The sequence below is a fragment of the Aythya fuligula genome, chromosome 1 (assembly GCF_009819795.1).
Source record: "Aythya fuligula isolate bAytFul2 chromosome 1, bAytFul2.pri, whole genome shotgun sequence".
In the NCBI taxonomy this organism is placed as follows: Eukaryota; Metazoa; Chordata; class Aves; order Anseriformes; family Anatidae; genus Aythya; species Aythya fuligula.
In genome coordinates, this window is record NC_045559.1 from 115,864,828 (window position 1) to 115,885,013 (window position 20,186).

The 20,186-nt window shown below is 40.9% G+C and overlaps 1 protein-coding gene across 1 annotated transcript in view; it reads left to right on the top strand.

The window, feature by feature from the left end:
* The first annotated feature begins 584 nt into the window (after positions 1-584).
* The window catches only part of TRAPPC10 (trafficking protein particle complex 10), a 39,044-nt gene continuing 19,442 nt past the window's right edge, over positions 585-20,186 (top strand). Inside the window, exons 1-10 of the mRNA XM_032187978.1 lie at positions 585-867; positions 9,069-9,150; positions 9,816-9,951; positions 11,244-11,440; positions 12,950-13,145; positions 14,239-14,350; positions 15,342-15,589; positions 16,483-16,629; positions 18,638-18,752; positions 19,919-19,995. Of these exons, the coding sequence (XP_032043869.1) occupies positions 774-867; positions 9,069-9,150; positions 9,816-9,951; positions 11,244-11,440; positions 12,950-13,145; positions 14,239-14,350; positions 15,342-15,589; positions 16,483-16,629; positions 18,638-18,752; positions 19,919-19,995 (1,404 nt within the window). The 5' untranslated portion in view covers positions 585-773. The remainder of the gene's footprint in view (positions 868-9,068; positions 9,151-9,815; positions 9,952-11,243; positions 11,441-12,949; positions 13,146-14,238; positions 14,351-15,341; positions 15,590-16,482; positions 16,630-18,637; positions 18,753-19,918; positions 19,996-20,186) is intronic.

The window sequence follows — 20,186 nt, forward strand, 5'->3', positions numbered from 1 at the left end:
GTAAATTCTTTAAGCTTAGGGTTCCTGATTCTGAAGAACTTGCACGCTTCGGAGGTGAACAGTGGCTTTATTAGAAACAAATCAGAAGAGCTGGATCTCAGCGTGCGGTACAGAAAGTCAACTTTATGAGTGCTGAAGTCGAACACAAAGAATGAGACCCAATGGAGGGGCACTAGGATGTTAACCCTACACATGCAAAAACCTACATTGTAAATACTTATGCTTTAAGGGCCGCATGTGAATGGTCCAACCACCCCGTACCACCAATGTCACCCACTAAACCATGTCCCCAAGCACCACATCCATCCTCTCCTTGAACACCCCCAGGGACGGTGACTCCACCACCTCCCTGGGCAACCCATTCCAATGCCTGACTGCTCTTTCCGAGCAGAAACACCCCCTCATTTCCAACCTAACCCCCTCATGAACCTCAGACCCCATTATCCAGAGAAAAAACCCCCCACCCGGGGTCGCACGGAGCAGCCTCCCCCCCTTCTCGCCGCCCACCGCCCCGCTCCCTGCCGGCCGGGCGGCGGCGGCGGCGCTCCCCGGAAGCGGTAATGCTCCTCGCTGCTCCAGGAAGCGGATGGGCCCTGCGCCTGCCCCTCCGGAGCGGCGGGGAACGAAGGGAAGGGAAAAGGAGGCGAAAGAAGGGGACGGAGAGCACCGGGGGGGAGCCCCGGCGGCAGCCCCCCCCCCCCTCCCTCCCCGGCGGCGGCGTCTCCATGGCGGCGGGCGGGCGGGGGAGCCGCGGCTGAGGACGCCGCCCGCTCATGGACCCCGGCGCGGCGGCGGCCGCCGAGGAGGAGGAGGGCGGGGAGAAGCCGCCGGTGATCTACACCATGGAGAACAAGCCCATCGTCACCTGTGAGGGCACCGGCGGTGGTGGTGTGGGGGGTGGTTTGGGGCGGCGGCGGCGGGGGGGCGGCTGTCGGTGGCGCCTTCCTTTCTCCCCCCCCCCCCCTCTCCCGCCCCGTGAGGAAAATGGCAGCGGGGAGGGGGCTGTGGGCAACCGGGGGGGTGGTGGCTTTCAAGGGGGGCTGGTGGCACTCAAAGGGGGCTGGTGGCACACGAGGGGGTCGTCTGGAAGTGGGGGTCGCTCCCCGGTGCGGCGGGGCGGTGGTCGGTAAGAAGAAGTGGTGAGGGGCGTTGGGCGCTGAGGGGCATGGCCGTGAGGGAGGGATGTGGAGGTAGTAGGACGGTCGGACCCCAGCCCTGGTCTTCAGGCAGGTGTGACAGTGCTTAGGGTGTCAGAGGGAACGAGGCTTCCTCTGCTGATGTTAAATTTAATCTGTAAATACCACGCTTTAGTTTAAGCTCAGTTTATTCAGCACACCGCAGCGGTGAATTAGCCCTTCCAGGTGTCGCAGGTAGGCAGCCGGGACGCCTGGACCTCGGTCCTGATGGAAAACGTGAGCCCCTGCACTCCCACAGGCGTGCAGGGTGGCACACAAAGTTCACGCCAAAACAGCACGTGAACCACGGCTGCAAGGCTGCAAACGCCACGGGACGGCGAGCGGGATCGGCCGGAGAACTCTGCGCTGGTCAGAAGTAACGCTGTCGGTGGCACAAGAAACCAGATGTTTGCGTGTTATCAGCAAAGCCTGCACTGGTGCAACAGACACTTGTTTCACAGTTGTGTGTTGGCTTAGCGCAGAGTAAACATTATTTTTTGTGACCGACGATTAACGTCTTCAATATCGGTATTTAGAAAAATATCCAGATATATCCAAAATGTACAGAACTCCGTGTCTGTATACACACTGTTTTCCTCAGACTCTGTTTCATAAACGTGCTCTTCTTAAACTTTCTCACTGATTTTGGATGCAGTTCCTAATCTGAAGTCAGTGATACCTCTGCTGAATGTGCAGTACTCATCTACTTCAAGACACCTTTGAAAGCCATTTCACTTCAGGTGAAAGATGGAAAAATGTGCATACTGGAAACGTAACGGATAGCTTTGCCATCCTTGTTGGTGTTATGGTACTGCTCAGGCTGTAGTGGAGAGTGTTGTAGGTTTGCTGGTTTTATATTGTATCCAGAATTGGAATTGGCTTGTGTGTGTCTTTTGTTGGAGAGGAGATGAGATGCGTATCAGTCCTTACTGATCCTGTATGATTGGAATATGTAAAATGCCATTCGGCCTGTTGAAGTACATGTAGTTTTACCTCAGGGTTGCTTTTTTTTGGGTGTTAAATGCAGGAAAGAGCTCTGGTCTCTTTGCACAAGGAAATTTTGAAAATTCCAAACATTAGATTTCTTCAGTTTCAGTCAAACCCAATGATCTGCTTTTAAAAATAATTATGACTTTAACATATGACTGTATTTTGAGGTTGCAAAATATTATGCACTCATCATCAAACATTATGATGGCAACATATCTGCAAATCAGATGTAAGGTGAATGTTATATATCACGTGTGCACCTTGCTGCTGGACTACAGGCATCATTCCTGGGGCTGTGAACAACCGTGACAGTAGTGTCTTTACTGATGTGGATTGCAATGGATTGGTCCTAGTCAACTGAATTCAGGAAATAAAGCTAATTGGGTAAAAGTGCTCAGAGATGACCTCTCTGGCGAATGTAGTAAGGGTGACTTGCTATCATTTTTAAACTAAAACATTTGCTTTTAATGGTGGGAGTGCATTTTGCTTTAGCTGCTTTAATTTCCTTTCTTCTCTGTCCAGCGAAGATGACTGCTTGGAGACTATGGAATTTCGAGCAAATGCATTCAACATAAACGATTTACTTGAGGGAAAGCTTTTCTGACCATTACAGCGCTGGTGATTTATGAGGAGATGAAGTGTGGCCTTTCAGGAAGGGGATTGTTGACTCAGATTTGGTTTGCTGGAAAATACATTCAAAGCTACAATATTAGAAGCTGCTCAGCCAATACAACTTGTTTTGTTGCCCTGGTTTCAGGCAGTTGAAGTTGTCCAGTGTAATTGCTCCCCCCTTAGTTAAAACTAGCCATAATTAAAAATGGTCAAAAGACCGTATAAAGGAGGAGTGAAGGTTAAGTGAGGTTGTGTCTAGGAACATAAATACTTCCTTTTGCTACAAAACGTAGGTTAATCTCTGTCAGGTAAACATTTGTATCATGAAATGCTCCTATGAACTTTCAGGGTTTCTCAGTAATGGAGATATGAAGAGAAAGATTTGTGGTTTTTTTGTTTGTTTGTTTGTTTGTTTTTTTTTGAATGAAAGTTGTTTTCAATGCTGTGCATACAGTGATGTTTTGTAAACAACTGTTTTTATCTACTTGGAATAAGTTTGAGAGTACTCTGAAAAGCATGCTTCTGCGAGGAACAAACAGGCCAAGAGTTGTGCTTTCCAGCCTGAGAGTTTGTCTGTGTTGTAAAAGAAATAATTTGCTGCACTGGTACAGTCCTGAACACAGCAACCTATATAAATATATATGGGCTCTGGCCTGTAGAAAAAAAAAAAAAAGGTAGCTTCCCTGTGGCTTGTATAATTCATGACAATAGCAAATGCAGTTTTTGACACTACTCTTTCCATAATAATTACATTTTTTTTTCCTTTGGGATACGTATGTAGCTGCGTTGGTCTTATATTTAAGGGTATTTGTATTGCCGGAGAATTTAGATTAATAGAAGTCAGTTCTGCAAACCAACAGCTCCTGAAGGCGTTTTCTCTAAACAAGCAGACAACCTCATTTTCTAAGTGTGGAGAAAGTAGTATGTTCACAGAAAGACGCAGTTCCTCTGTTTTTTTCCCCATTTTCTCCAAGTGGCAGCATCCCTTGTAGTGCCAGGTCGTTCCTGTCAGTTAGATCTGAGTACCACAAAGGCTCCTTGTTCTCACCGTGGCACATAACCTTGCAAACTCTGACGAGTCAGCTTTTAGCTTTCTCACTGCCGTAGAAATACTGTTTTTACCATCGTTAATTGTTTTTTATCTGAAGAGGCAAGTTGATTGTTTGCCTCTGACATCTTGAACTGAGGTGCCTTCTTTGCAATATTGACTTGGTGTAATCTTTAAGACGACGCAGAGTGCTTTCCTAGGAAACATAAGCAGTGCTGCTTCCTTCTCTTTGGTCATATTTTAAATTTAATTCGAAAAAGTCTTTGGAACATTTGCACAGTGTTCATGCAAATATATACCAGCCAAGTGTTCTGATGGGAGAACTTGTTGTTATGTACCTGGCTTGCACTTAAGTTCTTGCACTTTGTCATTTTCCATATAAAGAGCAAGTTGAAGGCTGAAGACAATCCTGCTAAATGAAAGAATTTAATAGGATTTTCCCAGCTTTCTTACCAAGCTGTTCTTTTGCAATTATTGCCATGTAGTTGCTGAGCATTCCTTATCAGCTTGTAGCATCTGTTTTTTTTATATATATATTTATATATAGCATGTGTGTGTATTTGTTCTCAGCTGTCAATACTGCTGGTTGAAAGGACTTGATATATCTCTCCGGAGAGAATAGGGTGCATGGATTTCATCTGATCCATGTGCAGACTGTGCACATTCAAGGCAGATGCGCACAAAAGCAAAACCATCAGCAAAGCCATTGCAGGCCTGCCAGTGGAAAGTGTTTGTAAATATCTACAAGAACAGCATAAAAGGAAAGACTAATACAAGGGAAGGGGATGCGGGGGGAATTTCACATCTCTTTGGAGTGTGAGCAAATGCTTACAGGTAAAGATACTGTTCTGGACTGGAAGAGCTTGGAAGACTGGAAGAGGCAGCGTAGTCTTGTTAGCCTAAACCCCTATTTAATAAACTTAGTGGGGCAGCAGAAAGTAAAGACACAACGTTTTACTAAAAGGAATTTCTTCTGCAGGCTACTAGTGAATGAGGTAGAATTTTTAGATTTTTGTCTTTGTGTTTCAGCTTTTAGCCCTCTTCTGAAAATGAAGCCAGGCCGGGGAGCGGGATGACCTTTCAAAAACCAAACCCACCAACAAAATCTTTCAAAACTTTGGATGGATACAGTTATAATAGGCTAATGAATTATGAAAAAAAGATTCATAGCAGAGCTTTTAACCAGTGGAAAAGCGGGATCAGAAAGATTAGCTTTGAACAATAGTTGGGAATAAAAACTAAACAAACCCACTAAAGTGTAGTCTTGGCACTGAGCTCTCTTGTAGGTATTCGGAGCCTTTTGTCTCGGCTGACTGGGTTTTGCATCGGTATCAAAGAAAAATATTTGTCTGCTTCAGTCATCTGACCTCAGGAGTTTTCTTTTTACGCTGCCTGTGTAGTTAGTGGGTTGGGGTAATTTCCTCCAGAGGAAAACATCGGCTGTGGGATGTTCAGATATTGCAGTCACAAAGCCACTCAGCAGCTAAAAAAGTTTGGGATGTGTTAGAAAAAAAAATAATATTGGGGATTTGGGTGGGTTTGGGGCAGGCATCAACTAAAATATTGATGTTTTTGAGGTTTCAGTGTCAGAGAGCTGTCACACAGAGCTTCTCCGGGGAGTCTTGGTGTGGTTGGCAGGACTGTGGGGGCAGAGGGAAGGGGGATGGCTGCACTGAATTCATGTGCCAGAATGCCAGGGAGAAAGACGAGGAGGAAGGAATGGAGAAAACTTCAAACATGGGCCCAATAACATGACGTTTCCATGCATAACTTCGTGTGGTCTTGGAGTGGGGCACTCGGTCAGCTTTGCATTACGCTGCCACCCAAACAAAGGGCGTTCTGGTGCTAGTTGCCCCTCTCTGTTCTTGCTTGATGTCACCTTCAAAGGTTTTCCAAAGGCTTAGGTGTATGGCTGTGATGTGCACTGCAGGGATACGGCCTGTCCCTGGATATATAAAACCAGTGTGTGTTCTTTACTTAGTTGTGTAACGAGGTTTTCCAGCCAGCTTCACAATCCAGACTTGTCTGAGTTAGTTTGGTTCCTCTCGTGCCTGGCCTGGCCATCTGAGCAAAACACCTTGGAGCTCTGTTTGGGGGACGTCAAGTGCTTCTGGGTCATAAAAATTCTTTTAAAATTATGCTCTCTGCCTCATTGTTTGATTTAGGCTTATGGTAAAACCCTTTTCAGCCTTTGCAGTGCTTTATTTGCATGTGATTTCTGGACAGATACCTGTCTGTCTAGATTTGTTTGTGAGCTGTTGAGCTAAGAGGCAAAGGGCATGCCTTCTCGGTTTTGTGGGGTGGCAAGAGGGGACACATACATGCTGTCTCCTTTCTTCCCTTTCTCCAGGAGTGTTTCTGGCAAAGGCATATCATTGGAGCCTCAGTGCTTTCTGTTATCTTGTTAGTTAAAATAAACGTTGCTGCTTCACATACAGAACCATCCCATACTGGGAGTAGCATCAGGAGTTCCTGTGCTTTTTTTCTGTATTTTGGGGGTGAGGAGAGACAGAGAGAAGAGGCTACACATGTGCTTTTTTCTTTTTTAACATCCAGATGGAGAGTGGATTAATTGAGATACACGTACTAGAAAAGCTGACATGGGTACTCCAGAGGGTATGGATTAGCAGGACTTCCTACTCTAATCAATAAAATAAAATAAAAATCCCGTATTCAAATAAAACAGTCAAAGACTTATTAGATTTACTTAAAAAACGGAGAAGTTACAGAGTATATTTTAAAATTGTGTATAAATGTGTAATTATCAATATAAATCTATTAAACCTAATTCGATTTCTTTCTAGAAGATATTTATGAGACAAACTCAAAGAACATAATAAAACTAAAGATGCCCTCATATAATTATCTTAAGTGATAAAGGATTTTATTCCCAAGTCACCATCTCTATTGGGATATTTAGGTCTTGTTTAATTCTGGCAGTGCTCAGAGAAGAAAATCCTCTAAAAAGCTGCTGCATTTTCCTCATGGTAGGATCCCAAAATTACTTTTGTTTCCCATTCCTACCCATCCTTCCTTCTCCTTTTCAGCTGTACCTAATCACACTCTGTGCTCTGGCTGGGAGTACTTTCCCCCCATTACTGACAGTCCTTGGGGTGAGAGCTTTGTGTCAAGACCCATCCGCTGGAGCGAGCTCGCTGTGCTAAAACGGTGCTGAGGCATCCAGCCACGCGGCTCTGTATTCAGTGCGTGTGATTTTTTTGCTTGCTTGTTTAAAGAACAACAGCAACAACACCAATCTTGAAAGCAATTCTCCAGCTTTTTGTTCTCCAGACTTGTGGTGGCTGCTGTAATTTTGGATTCCAGGGAGCTCTTACGGTTTTGGAGTGTTTCATTCAAAATTCAGTGAGATGGAAGGGAAAATTCATGCGTGTGGGTTTTGTTTGGTTTTGGTGTGAGTGTTTTTTTTTAACATTTAACATTTTTGCAGCAACTACTAATGCTTCAGAGATGTACCCAGAACAGAATGAGACCTCTGCAGTGCTTCACGTCCCTTGAGCCTCGGTCACTTGGCACAACAACCCTCCAAAATAATCCTGATCTTGCAGGACTTTTGTTCTGTTACTCAGGAAGGTTGTGCTTGTGTTGCCTGCTTATTGTGATCTTCTTCCCTTTTCCCCAGAAGCAGGCAGTTCACAAATTACTGTGCATCTTGCCAACAATTATGGTCCTTTCCAAGCTGATCCTACCAACCAGTCCTGGTGTTTGCCCTGTGTCAGTACTGTGCTGGAGTTGCCCGCTGCTAACCTCATTTGTAGGGTTTGATGGAGGGCTCAAATGTGCTGAGGACAGCAGAGACAGGGTAATCTTGCACTGATGATAAAATGCATTCTTACATATATTCTTCATTCCCTCCAAACCAATACAGGAGGAAAAGCTGGCTTGGAATCCAATTTAACTTTTCTTCAGCTGATAATACGATGGAGTCCTCTGTAATAGGAGGGCGCCTCAATATTATCCCTTTTGTAGCTTCTGTGTGTTACAGAAAAATATTTTTACTCCAGATGTTGCATTCCCCAACATTTTGGGGCACATATTAGATGTTTAAGTGCATACAGAAAGAGCACAGGAGCTGTGCTACGCTGTTTTCTCGTCGTCAGGCTGGAAGCTTCATGGACTATCACTTTAATTTGGTCAGCGTGCTGCTGCTAAATCACGGAGCCATATTTCACTTCCTATGGGCAGTAATGAGTTGCAAATCAATAAACAGTTCTCCACGGCCTAGCTCATAGAGATGGTGTAACTGGGTATGAGACAGCATTAGCAATATGACTAATACTTGTTTCGGTATTCATTTTAGACCTTTGTTTATGGTATTATATTAAAGATTTAGTGTGGTACGCTTAATTCAGACAAAGCGAGATGGAAGGGAAGAGTAAAGTGCTTGTTTAGAAACTTTCCAGAGACTTAAGGCTGGAGCACTAATAATAGAGTGTTTATTTGTTTATTTATTTTTAAGCTATTCTAGGAAATTGTATCACTGAATAACAGCTATTTTGGTCAGATGTTAGAAGACCTGGCTTGGCTGATTTTGTCACTTAATCAGGCTTCTTTTTATTATGCAACAGGACAGAATTTAAGAATTGGTATTTGTGGGCTGCTAACAGTGTATTATGCTGGGTCCTGTGTTTTGTTCCACCTTGTGTATAAGCAGCTGCTCCAGCGGTGTTGGCATTTAATGCAGTTGTCCAAAGCCCAAGGGATTAAAGCCTGGCCCCAGATCTGCGTGTCCGTGTAGGGTCAGCTCCAGGGGTTAACAGCCTTGGGTTAACAGACATAGTGTTTCTGAGGGCAGCAACAGCAGTGGGCTGCTTCCTACTGGCAGCAGCCTCAGGGTAATGGGGGAGAGGAATCGAACCCAGTAAAGCACTAACTCTGGCTAAGGAGTTGCTTGTTTATTTTTTTTAAAGCTGGACCAGCTTTAAAATATGGGTGATACTGTCTTCCTAAGAGAGCGGTTTTCTCATTGGTATGTGGAAAACTGTAATAGGAAGGTATAACAGCATAGGTATTATCTGCCATGTTAAAGTGTTGTACTACGTTGGGAAAACATGATTTAAAGAAAAAAAGGAAAAAAAAAAAAAAACACAACGTAGTGTTGGACTCTGGTTTCCTCATAGCAGAAAGAATTACATCTCCTTATTCAAACAAGCTATTGATAGCATAGTTTATTAATCTTTTGTGTAATTTGCACGTGATGATAAACTTATCTCTTTCGTGTTTAGGTGCTGGAGATCAGAATTTATTTACTTCCCTGTATCCTACGCTTTCTCAGCAGCTTCCGAGAGAACCCATGGAATGGAGGAGGTAAATTTACATTTGTTGTACTATTTCAGTGTGTTACTAGACTTGGGAAGGTGTGCGTGTGTGCTCTGAGAAGCTCTTACTGTAAACTGAATCAAATGTGGCAACTGCCTTGGAAAGACGAGGTAAACATGCACCTTAGGATGATCATTTCAGCACTTCAGCTATGTTGAACTTCCCCTGAAGAAAAATAATAATAGCGCTGTGTTTCTTTTTGTTGTCATTGGTTTGTTTTGGTATGTGCCTTGATATGCTTTGGGTGTTTTGAAAGGGATGTGCTGCTCTTTTTCATGAGGATATAGGTAAAGTTTAAGTGGAACTTGATGAAACTTCATGCAAAACAGACTGGTGTGGCACACTGTTCTGGTGGGAGAAAAATATTTTGGGAATTTTCCTATTTGGAATTTTCTACTTTTAGAAACTTTTAGATAGAAGAAATCTCTTAATGAAAGCTGAAAAGCTTCTAGCTCCTCTTCTTGCAAAACGGAGCATCTGTAACATTTCAAGTGATACCACATTTCAGTTAACAAACTGCAGTAAGCACAGTTTTGGGGTTTCCAATACCAGAATGTTTCAGTTCATTCCTCTTCCACAAAATAAATTTTTATTTTTGAAAATGTTCTGCAACTTAGGTCGCGTTTCCTAATTTCAGTTTTTAAACTTTGCAGGTCGTATGGCCGTGCTCCGAAGATGATTCATCTAGAATCTAACTTTGTGCAGTTTAAAGAGGAGCTACTACCCAAAGAGGGGAATAAGGCTCTTCTGACTTTTCCCTTTCTTCATATTTATTGGACAGAATGTTGTGTAAGTATTAGGAAAGCAAAATGAAAAATTGGATCCTCAGACTTAAAGTGAAATTGTTTGGCTTTCTACCTGTCCTCTCTGTTATTTTTCAGTTAATCTTCATGATATTTAAACAATTAAGTTTGCATTGCTTAAGCATGCATACCTGATATATTGGAAGCCTTGTAAACTTCAGTACTTTTTACCATAACCTGTATTTGTAGCGTTGCTTTGTGCGAAGAGGAAAGGCTTTTGAATGACCTGTGTTCAGTACTTTGGCATGAAAAAACCCAAGGTCTAACAGCATTATTGCAGTAGCACAGCACACTTGCCACATAATGAACAAATGTGGCCCGATTTACATTTGTTTGTGGTGGCTATCATCTGTTCATGAGATTAAGTCTTAAAAAATATAAATCTCTATTTTACTTCATTATTTGTGGAAGGGGAAAAATATCTGCTGTGAGACAGCAGCTGGGAAAGAGGAGTGAGAACATGTGAGACAAACAGCCCCCCAGGTGAGTGCGGCAGGAGGGCAGGAGGTGCTCCAGGCAGGCAGCAGCAGTTCCCCTGCAGCCTGTGGAGAGGCCCCTGGTGGAGCAGGCTGTCCCCCTGCAGCCCATGGGTCCCACATGGAGCAGATCTCCACGCTGCAGCCCCCCCATGGGTGGAGGAGCCCCCGGTGGAGCAGGTGGATGTGGCCTGGAGGAGGCTGCGGCCCATGGAGAGCCCCCACAGGAGCAGGCCCCGGGCCGGAGCTGCAGCCTGTGGGCAGTTTGCTCCTGGGGGATGAAGCTTGAGGAGCTGCTGCCTGTGGGCAGCCCCCGAAGGCTCAGCTGGGGAAGGACGGCATCCCGTGGGAGGGACCCCATGGGGAGCAGGGGCAGGGAGGGACCCTGAGGGAGTGGTGGAGACAAAATGCTAGAGACTGACCACAGCCACCACTGCCCATTCCCCTGTGCTGTGTGAGGGGAAGAAGGAAGGAGTTTTTTATTTGCTTTTAGTTTCTCACTATTCTAGTCTGCTAGTGACAAGCAATAAATTATATTAATCTCCCTATGCTGAGTCTGTTTTGCCTGGAACTAATTGGTGAGCCCCTTTTCTTCATATTTTCTCCCCTTGGGGGAGTGAGAGAGCAAAGAGGTAGAGTTTAGCTGCCCATTAGTGTGAAATCACCTCAACTGGGCAGGATTTTGTAAGCCTTAATTCTGTTTCTCTGCAGTTCTGATTCTGTTAGCTATATCATTATGCTTTTTCTTTTGTTGGAACAAAATTTGCTGTTTGATCTGGTGATTCACCACTTCTCATCCCAGGACACGGAAGTGTACAAAACTACAGTCAAGGATGACATCACCAAGTGGCAGAATGTTCTCAAAGCTCACAACTCAGTGGACTGGCTAATTGTAGTAGTTGAGAGTGATGCCAAGAAAAAGAACAAAACAAATATCCTTCCCCGAACCTCTATAGTAGATAAAATAAGAAATGACTTCTGCAACAAGCAAAGTGACAGGTAAGGATTCTGTTACTGGCAGTCTACTTAACCTTTAACTAGTGCCTTGATTGAATCGCTAGTGTGATTCCCTATGTAATAGTTTCCTTGCTCATTTAAGGATCTTCTCTGTTTCCATCATTTAAAGCAATAAAGGGAGGACTTTATTTTCAGTTCCTCATGGATTAGTGGTGGTTTGTAATTGGTTTCAAAAACCTTTTGAGAATACTGAGATCTCCTTAGCAGTGTGCTAAGATTTCAGAACTGCACCTTCAGAAATAATCAACTTAAAACATCCGAAGAAACTGGATTTATTCTAAGGAAAATAATGATCAATATAATATAGAAAACTGTTTCTTGCCTTCATTAAAGTTAACAAAGATAAACAAATGTGAATGTGAAACTAACTTTGATACATAATTCCTTCCTTATTTTGAAACACTGCACTGAATATATTCTATATTTTCATTTTGTTTTAATCTCAAGAGTTAACTTTAAGTAGGAGATCTTTCCCCTAATAATGGGGAATGGCTTAAAAGGGTAGATGAAAGCACTCACTGTACCTTCGTGTGAGCTGGCAGCGATGGCATGTCAGCACGTTATAACACGCTGTACATTGGCAGTATTTTTGTTGTACCTAGACAGTATTTGGCATATTACAAGTTATTTGGGCAAATAGTTCAAAAACTCTGAATCAATTTATTGTTTTCTGTCTACTTGGTTGGCTCGGTTTAATCATTTTGCCATAGGATGTTACTTTTCTAACCAGAAATGGTGTTCTGTTTGGATGGGAGACTTTTCCTGCCTTTCAAGATGTCTTTTCCTTTTCTGATCATTATTATTAAAACTGAGTAAAGAAATGCTCCAAATAAGGCTTATTTATTTGTGAGTTACTGTCATCTGTTAAGTGCTTATTTAAAAAAAAAAAAAAAAAAAGGCAATGGAAGTTCTTACACATAGTATATGCGAAACAAATTGACAACCTGCAAGAATACACCATAGAGTTACATTTTAAAGGGCTTGAGGGCTTGGGAAAGGCTGACTATATATGGTCTAATGGACCTTGATTTCTGCCTTGCATAATCCTTGCCAGGAGTAAACATAATTATTGTTCTGCCAATTGTATTTCTCAGTAGGCTTTTTTTTTTTTCCTTTGCTAGCTACAGCATTACTTATGTTTAAGTAATTGGAATAATGTATCCATTATTTGCTTTAAAAAAAGAAAAAAAAAAAAAAAAAAGTAAAGCTTTACAATACTCATTGCATGGAAAACACTTAACTCTTTTCCATAAAATATAGCACAACCTTAAACATACATGGGAAAGTTTAAGAAACGAACAAAAAAGCAGACCACTCTGCCTCCCTACCCCTCCCAATTTATTTTTTTCCATTGATTAAGGCTGAATTAAAAGCTCAATTTTATTCATTGCGAATCTGTCAGATGTGCACAGTATTTAACTGCATTTATGTGTGCTTTTTAAAGAATGTTTTATACCTCCCTCAAAATAATTTTCATCAATCTCTTTACAGATGTGTGGTACTTTCTGACCCTTTGAAAGACTCTTCCCGCTCTCAGGAATCTTGGAATGCCTTCCTGACCAAACTCAGGACATTGCTTCTCATGTCTTTTACCAAAAACCTAGGCAAGTTTGAAGATGACATGAGGACTTTGAGAGAGAAAAGGACTGAGCCAGGATGGAGTTTCTGCGAGTATTTCATGGTCCAGGTAAGAGTCCCTTTTTATGGGAAAAAAAAAAGTGCTTGAGTCCTAGTTCTAATAATGGCTTGTTGTTGTCCTTCTGGTATTTTTAATGTTCTGCTCGTTCTTTGAGTTAGGAGAGCAGGGAAGATGAAGACTGGTATTAAAGCAAGATTTTTCATATTGGCATGCCTGAAAAGATGGTGTGCTGTGTTATAGGTAACACAAACCTGCTGCAAACAAACTTTTATGAACCTCAACAGTAGCAGATACAAATTAAAACTCTTTCTAGTTGCTGTAGCTCCTCTTGAATTTTGGATAAGCGTCCTATTACTGTGATTGTGAAAAGACAATCTTGTAATTGGTTTTAAATGTGAATATTGCTGTGCTTTCTTTGCTTAGTTCATGATCGGTATGCACTGACGTGATTTTTTGTAGAGAAGTGTCTATTTTATAGTAATCCCAAATAGAGAATGCCCTTGAAATTATTATTTTTTTTTTTATTTCTAAATATGTCTGCTTAAGCTGATGTAGAGAAAAGCAAGAAACTCTAATTCAATAGAACTGAAAGTCTCGATTACTTTGAATTTTCTAGTCCCTGAACAGTTTCTTTTCCTACACTAATTCTACCACGTGTTCATGTCTCCTCTGATTTCATGTGCTGCCACTTGCACGTGGTACATCTACTTCTCAGACTTTTTCTACCTACAGCTTTGGTTCCCTTTTCTGTGTACAGCTGAGCCTTTATTGATACTGCAGTGGTGTTTTCTCAGTGCAAACAAAGGAGAAGTTATTATGGGAGATGAGCGATCAGCAACTTTTTTTTTTTTTGAAACTTGAACTTTCAGTAGATGTATAAACAGTATCTTGTAGTGAATCACGATCTGGATAGAACTGAATTAACTGGCATAGCTGGATGACTGTAGCTTTCTTTGTGAACCTCATTGTGTGAAGAGGAAATGGTGCATCCACTACAGTGGCAGATTTTCTTTTGTTTGTGATTACTGGAAGGGGAAGAATGTTGGAAAAAGTGCTACTTGAAGATGCAGATGGATAGCTTGTAATGCTGTACACAACTAATTTCAGTAACAGGCTCATTGTCTTGTTTGTGTGTCAAAAGGAAGAACTGGCCTTTGTCTTTGAGATGCTGCAGCAGTTTGAGGATGCGCTAGTGCAGTATGATGAACTGGATGCCTTGTTTTCTCAGTACGTTGTCAACTTTGGGGCTGGTGGTAAGTGTCTTAAAGCAGTAAATATGTGTTAACCGTATTTATTTCTTTGCTATGCCTCTGCTAAAACAGCACAATGCCTTGGTGCCACGTGTGTACAAGGGAGATGGAGATGGTATGTTGCAGTGAAGATTCACTGGGCAGTTTATGCCCCTGTTTTGTGTTGTATGCAAACAGCTTTTTGCTTTCGGGCCTCAGAGATTAAAAACAGTTTTTAATGAAAACCTGCATTTTGCTTTTATTCTATTATCGTTATAAACAGAGCTCTGAAGCTCTGTAATTACCTAAGTATCGATCTAGCTGGGATGCAGTTACCGTTCTCACAGTTCACTGCTGAGTTACTTAATAAAGAGCTTCTAGAACAAATGCATCCAGTTTTGCTTCAAATTACATGAGACTTTTCTATTCAGTTTTGTAGTGATTAACAATTATGTGCTTAATCTGCACTGTGGAAGACGACCGTCTCTTCACAAAAAATTACTGTGCAAGAAATATCAACTTGTTACTGTTTTAATTAGCCAGAGTGCGTGTTGTTATATAACATCTTTAAACAGGTGTGTGTTACGAATCTGGTGAAAGTGTGGTGCAGGAGTAATTGCAGTGAAATATATTTGTTCTGGCTAAACCTGAAAGTGAGGGCACATCCATCAATGACGGCTGAGTAAGAAATGCTTAGGTGGATAAAGCTTGTTTGTTTTGAACTTCAAGTAGGATTAATCGCTGAGAAATAGATTACAAATTTATTGCCACTATACTAATAGCAAATATGTAATTGAAACAAAATGCACATGGGGTTTGAATGCTCTAAAATTCAGTTGTTGACTTAGCTATGGAATTTCTGTTGTTCTGATTTATTTTTTAACGTTAAGGCATCGTATTTATCATGGATAAGTAATTTAAGAAAGAGTAAGCAAGCTTGTGACCTCGAAGTGGGAGGGTGGAAAAAGGCTTAACAGCAGTGATTGATTCTCGGATGTTAATTTTATTTACTTAGATGGTGCAAACTGGCTGACATTTTTTTGCCAGCCAGTGAGGAGCTGGAATGGTCTAATCCTCCGAAAACCTATAGACATGGAGAAGAGAGAGCTAATTCAGAATCAAGAAGCTACTCTACTGGACTTGCGTAGTTACTTATTTTCTCGCCAGTGCACGTTGTTAATCTTCCTGCAGAGGCCATGGGAGGTTTCCCAGAGAGCACTGGAGCTTCTTCACAACTGTGTGCAAGAGCTCAAGCTATTAGAAGTGAGTCTGTGTAATATATTCCTTTACACAAATGATTTTATCCAATGATGATCTAACGAGATTGCTGAAGTTTAGGTATTGGTCACCGGAATACAGTAAGCACGGGCTGTGAGGTATCAAAATGATGCTGTAATACCAGATTGTATAACAGTGCTAGAACTTAATGCTTCATGACGCGGTTTTCTGTTGTATTAGAAGAGTAACTTTGCTTTCGCGGGCCTGATACTGTGATAGCAAGTTCCATAAGTTATCATGCTGCATTTAAAAACAGAAAATCTACTTCAGAAATGTTGCCCTTTAAAATGACAACTTCACATGTTGTAAAACTAACTTAAAATTCCCATATATAATGTGCTTTGTGTGTTGTCGTGTTTTTGTTTGTTTGTTTTTGTTTGTTTACTTTTTTTCTTAATAATACTAAATACAATGTATTGTATTATACAATTATTGTATTATACAATTAATAAATACAACCAGCCTTCTAAATTCCAGAAGGATAATTTCGATGTTAATGAGATTTGATGCCTTTGGAGAAGTAGTATTTTATCTACAGAACATTTTCCTAACTGTTTTCCTTAGACTTAAATTTCCAGAAAGTTGGAAACTTCAGAGTACTAGTACCTGTTAATCCTCTCTTGCTTCTCTTTCATCCTGGTGACTACATCCAATCCAATTAACATAATCACTGTTAAGTTTAGTCATTTTGGCTTCATGAACTGATTTTTGTGTGCGTGTTATTTGGGAGCTAGTAAAGAGTTGGCCTCTTTTTGCGTGTTTTTTAGAGTTAATTCTTCAAAGAGGCTCCTATGTTGTATCAAGAAAAGTATTTTGTTGACATATATTCTTACCTAAGTGATATTTATTTCTCAGTCAATTTTTTTGTTCATCTTCAGGTCTCTGTTCCTCCTGGAGCTTTGGACTGTTGGGTATTTTTGAGTTGTTTGGAAGTCTTACAAAGAATAGAAGGCTGCTGTGATAGGGCTCAAATAGATGCAAATGTTTCCCATACAGTTGGTTTATGGAGCTATGCTACTGAGAAGGTGAGCAAACAATGTGTTGTTCTTACGGCATTTCAGTTTTGAAATAAGCCATTTGTTTCTGTGGAACATAAATAAATATTTAGCTTGGAACTTTAACGTGTGGGTCTGCATATTGGTCTATTCTCTTGGGAATGTTCTGGATGAGACATCCAGGTTTATCACCCAGTTGCACCACAGGTGGATGAGGCCTGGGAAGTACTGAACATGTTCACCTCTTTGGAGAAGGGATGGAAAGGAAGAATATTTCATGTCATTAAACTTGGTCTGGCACTTACCCATCTCTCCTCCCCACCAATTCTCCCCTCCCCTGCCAGAAGTTTGATAATGATTGGCTAATTGAACTCCAAAATGAGCTCAGTCCTTCTTGACTAAGAGAAGGAACGTGTTTTTCAGTTACAACAGGAGATGCTGACCGGATCCAGATACCATTACTGTTCTAAATTGAGATTACAGCGATCTGTTTACATAGTTCATTATTTCTTCAGTATGTGACTAAGACACTAATAGCCCTTGAACTTTACTGAAGGTGTTAGCTTTGGTGACTTGGGAAAGAGGCAAATAAATAATAACTTGAAGTTTTTCAGTTGAGCAGCCCTTGTCATAGACAGGGGAAAGTCCGAAAGTTGTAAAACGTCAGTTTCAGTGCTGTTAAGCCCCTTCCCTAATCACATGAATGCCTTTTCAAGTTCCACTTACTCCATTTCTCTAAAAGAGTTAACGTCTAAAACAGTTTAAAAAGTTGTCAGGAAACTCCAGAAACTAATAAAATACTGTACTGTGATCTCGGTGGATGTTTTTGAGGATGAGTGTAAGCTTATCCTTGTTTCTATAGCCTGTAGGATGTTCTCAATTTGGTGTGATCATAGTTTGTGTATGTTTTAGTAAACTTAAGAATCTGCTGCTGATCATAGGATGTCCTTGTCTGAAGTATTACTAAACCACAGAAAGAAAATCTTACCTTAAAATGTGGTGCTTAAAAAAGGGAATGGGGAGGAATCTCAGAATGAAGGAAATAAACAGTCGTTTAAAGTGGTGTTGGGTGTATCAGACACTTCACATGTTGCTGCGTTTCTAAAGAAGATTTGTACCTGGGTTGGAAATGTTGGTGCCATTCATAGCTCTTCTAACCCAAAAGGTAAAGGGAGAAATTATAGAATAACAAATAGTGGTAAAGTGGAACAGACTGAATGAAGTTCAGCAACTAGTGAGGAAAATAAAGTGGAATTTAATGCTTTTGGTTTTCCCTTTAATGACCATCCCCATTCAAAATGTTTTACAGCAATATAACAAGCTGAGAACTTTTCGCCTGGGGGGAAAGCGGTTATTTTGGTAGCTGGTTGAGTTACACTAAATGAGATACCAAATGGCCAACGGTAAACTTCTTTATCACAGGATCCTCTCCTGGCTTCTGGTTGTCACGCATGCCAGCTGCTGTCTGGAAGGAATTTTTATGGTAGTTTTGTCACACTGTTTTAAAACAGATTAGTTGTGCTAATCTCCATTTTCAAGAAGGTTTTCTTTTTGAATACAATACTTGGGGTGAATTTGCAAGCTCATCTATCAGTGTATTGGAAACTGTGCATTTCTTGATTGTATAGTTTTCAAACTTCTGTACTGAAATACAGATTTGGCAGTAACTGCCAAACATCTCAAGCTTTTTTCATGCTTGTAGGGAAAAAGAGGATTTATTCTGATTTGGTTCTCTGCGAGCAGGGCTGTGCATGTCTATGCATGTGTTCCAATGCTGAGTCTGCAACTTATGTTATATACAACTCAGTTCTTCATAAAAATTAATTTCTACCTTAAGTGAGGATCACAGTTACCTTGTTAAAGGTTCTCTATTTTCTTCCTATGAAGCAACTTTATTATAGATTTTATAAGCGGTGTAATACGGCAGCAGTATTTTCCTTGGAAATGTCTTGTGTTGTTGGAATGGTGTGATAGAATAAAAGGCTTTTTGTATTGGTTTTATAACCCACTGAAAACAAGCATCTGGATTCTCTTACAGTTAAAATCTCTGGGTTACCTGTGTGGGCTCGTGTCAGAGAAGGGACCCAATTCAGAAGATCTTAACAGAACTGTTGATCTGTTAGCAGGATTGGGAGCAGAACGCCCTGAAACAGGTATTACCAGGAATATGCATGTGTTTTCTAATAACGGACATTGTCTTTAATGCATGGCATATAAATATATCGATAAGAATAACTTCTGGGTATCCCTATGTTTATATAAACATTGATAGAACCCTATTATATCTTACAAGGATTTATTTTACTGTGTCTAGTACTTGAAATTAACAGTGCATCTTCTTGCTGTTGCAAATGTAAGTTTTTTCCATTAATGGTTCATTTATCAGCATTTAGGTAAATATTCTGGAACAGTACTAGTTTTGGATAAAGTTTTTAATACTTTCACACAAGCATTAAAAATACTTGAAAAAGAAGTGGAAGATTCTTGATCTAATGCAAATAGATAACCTGCAACCTGAACTACAGGGTGGTATTATGGGAGTTGAAGTGATATTATTTGAGTGGCTCAACAATGAAATTTATTTACTGGTTGTGGACTACTTTTCCCTCACAAAGCTATTTCTAAAGGGAAGAAGCTTTCAGAAGTCAAAAAATGCTAGAACAATTAGTACCTTTGAAGTATTAGCTGTCAGGCTGGCACGTTACTTGCTCTTACAGTCACAATATATGTTTCTTAATTCAGCACTGTAGTACCTGTTGTGTTTATTTTAAATGGGGGCTTTATTCTTCTGGAAATGTTGGGACGTATTCGGTCTGGCAAGAACTTTTAAATTGAGCAAGCTACTTCAGAAAAAGAAAATTGTACTTCAAAGGAAAATGGTTACCAAGACCAATGCTTAAGGTATAAAAATGTCTTTAAATTACAGTATACTTCTGTCATACATTTTATAAATCCAGCATTGGAAAGTTGAGAGAATATTAGTTTTGGCAAAATACAGTGGTATTGAAATACAACTGTGCGTGTTGCAAGGTTGAATAAATGGCATGAAATACTGTGTGGAGAAGTTAGCATAGTTACTGTATTGCTGCTTGTCTTCACCAAGCTACACTAAACATCACTCGTGTTAGTGTGTGCAGCACTCATTTTTGTGAGACATCCTTTCTTGATCTTGTTTTAGAATTTAGAGACTCTAAAGTCCCTAGACTCTAAAATAAGAGTCTCTGGGAAGAAACTTATGATCTGTCTTTAAGTGTTGTTGGTGGATATTAAAATAGGCATGTATTTGTAAGTGATGTTTCCTATTCTTTTTTTCCTAAAGCCAATGCATCACAGAGCCCTTATAAGAAACTTAAAGAGGCCTTATCATCTGTAGAAGCTTTTGAAAAACACTACTTAGTAAGTACAGTCTTTGCTTATTTATATTAGGTTGGGATATTTACATTATAAACTGAATAGGGCCCAAAGTTTTAAACCTGAGATGATGGTGTTAGGAACTTGGATCTGTATTTCTGTATTTTTGGCATCAGAAGTCATTGCTTACACTCTGAACACACCAACGCTGATTTGTTTTACAACTGGAGCCCTGT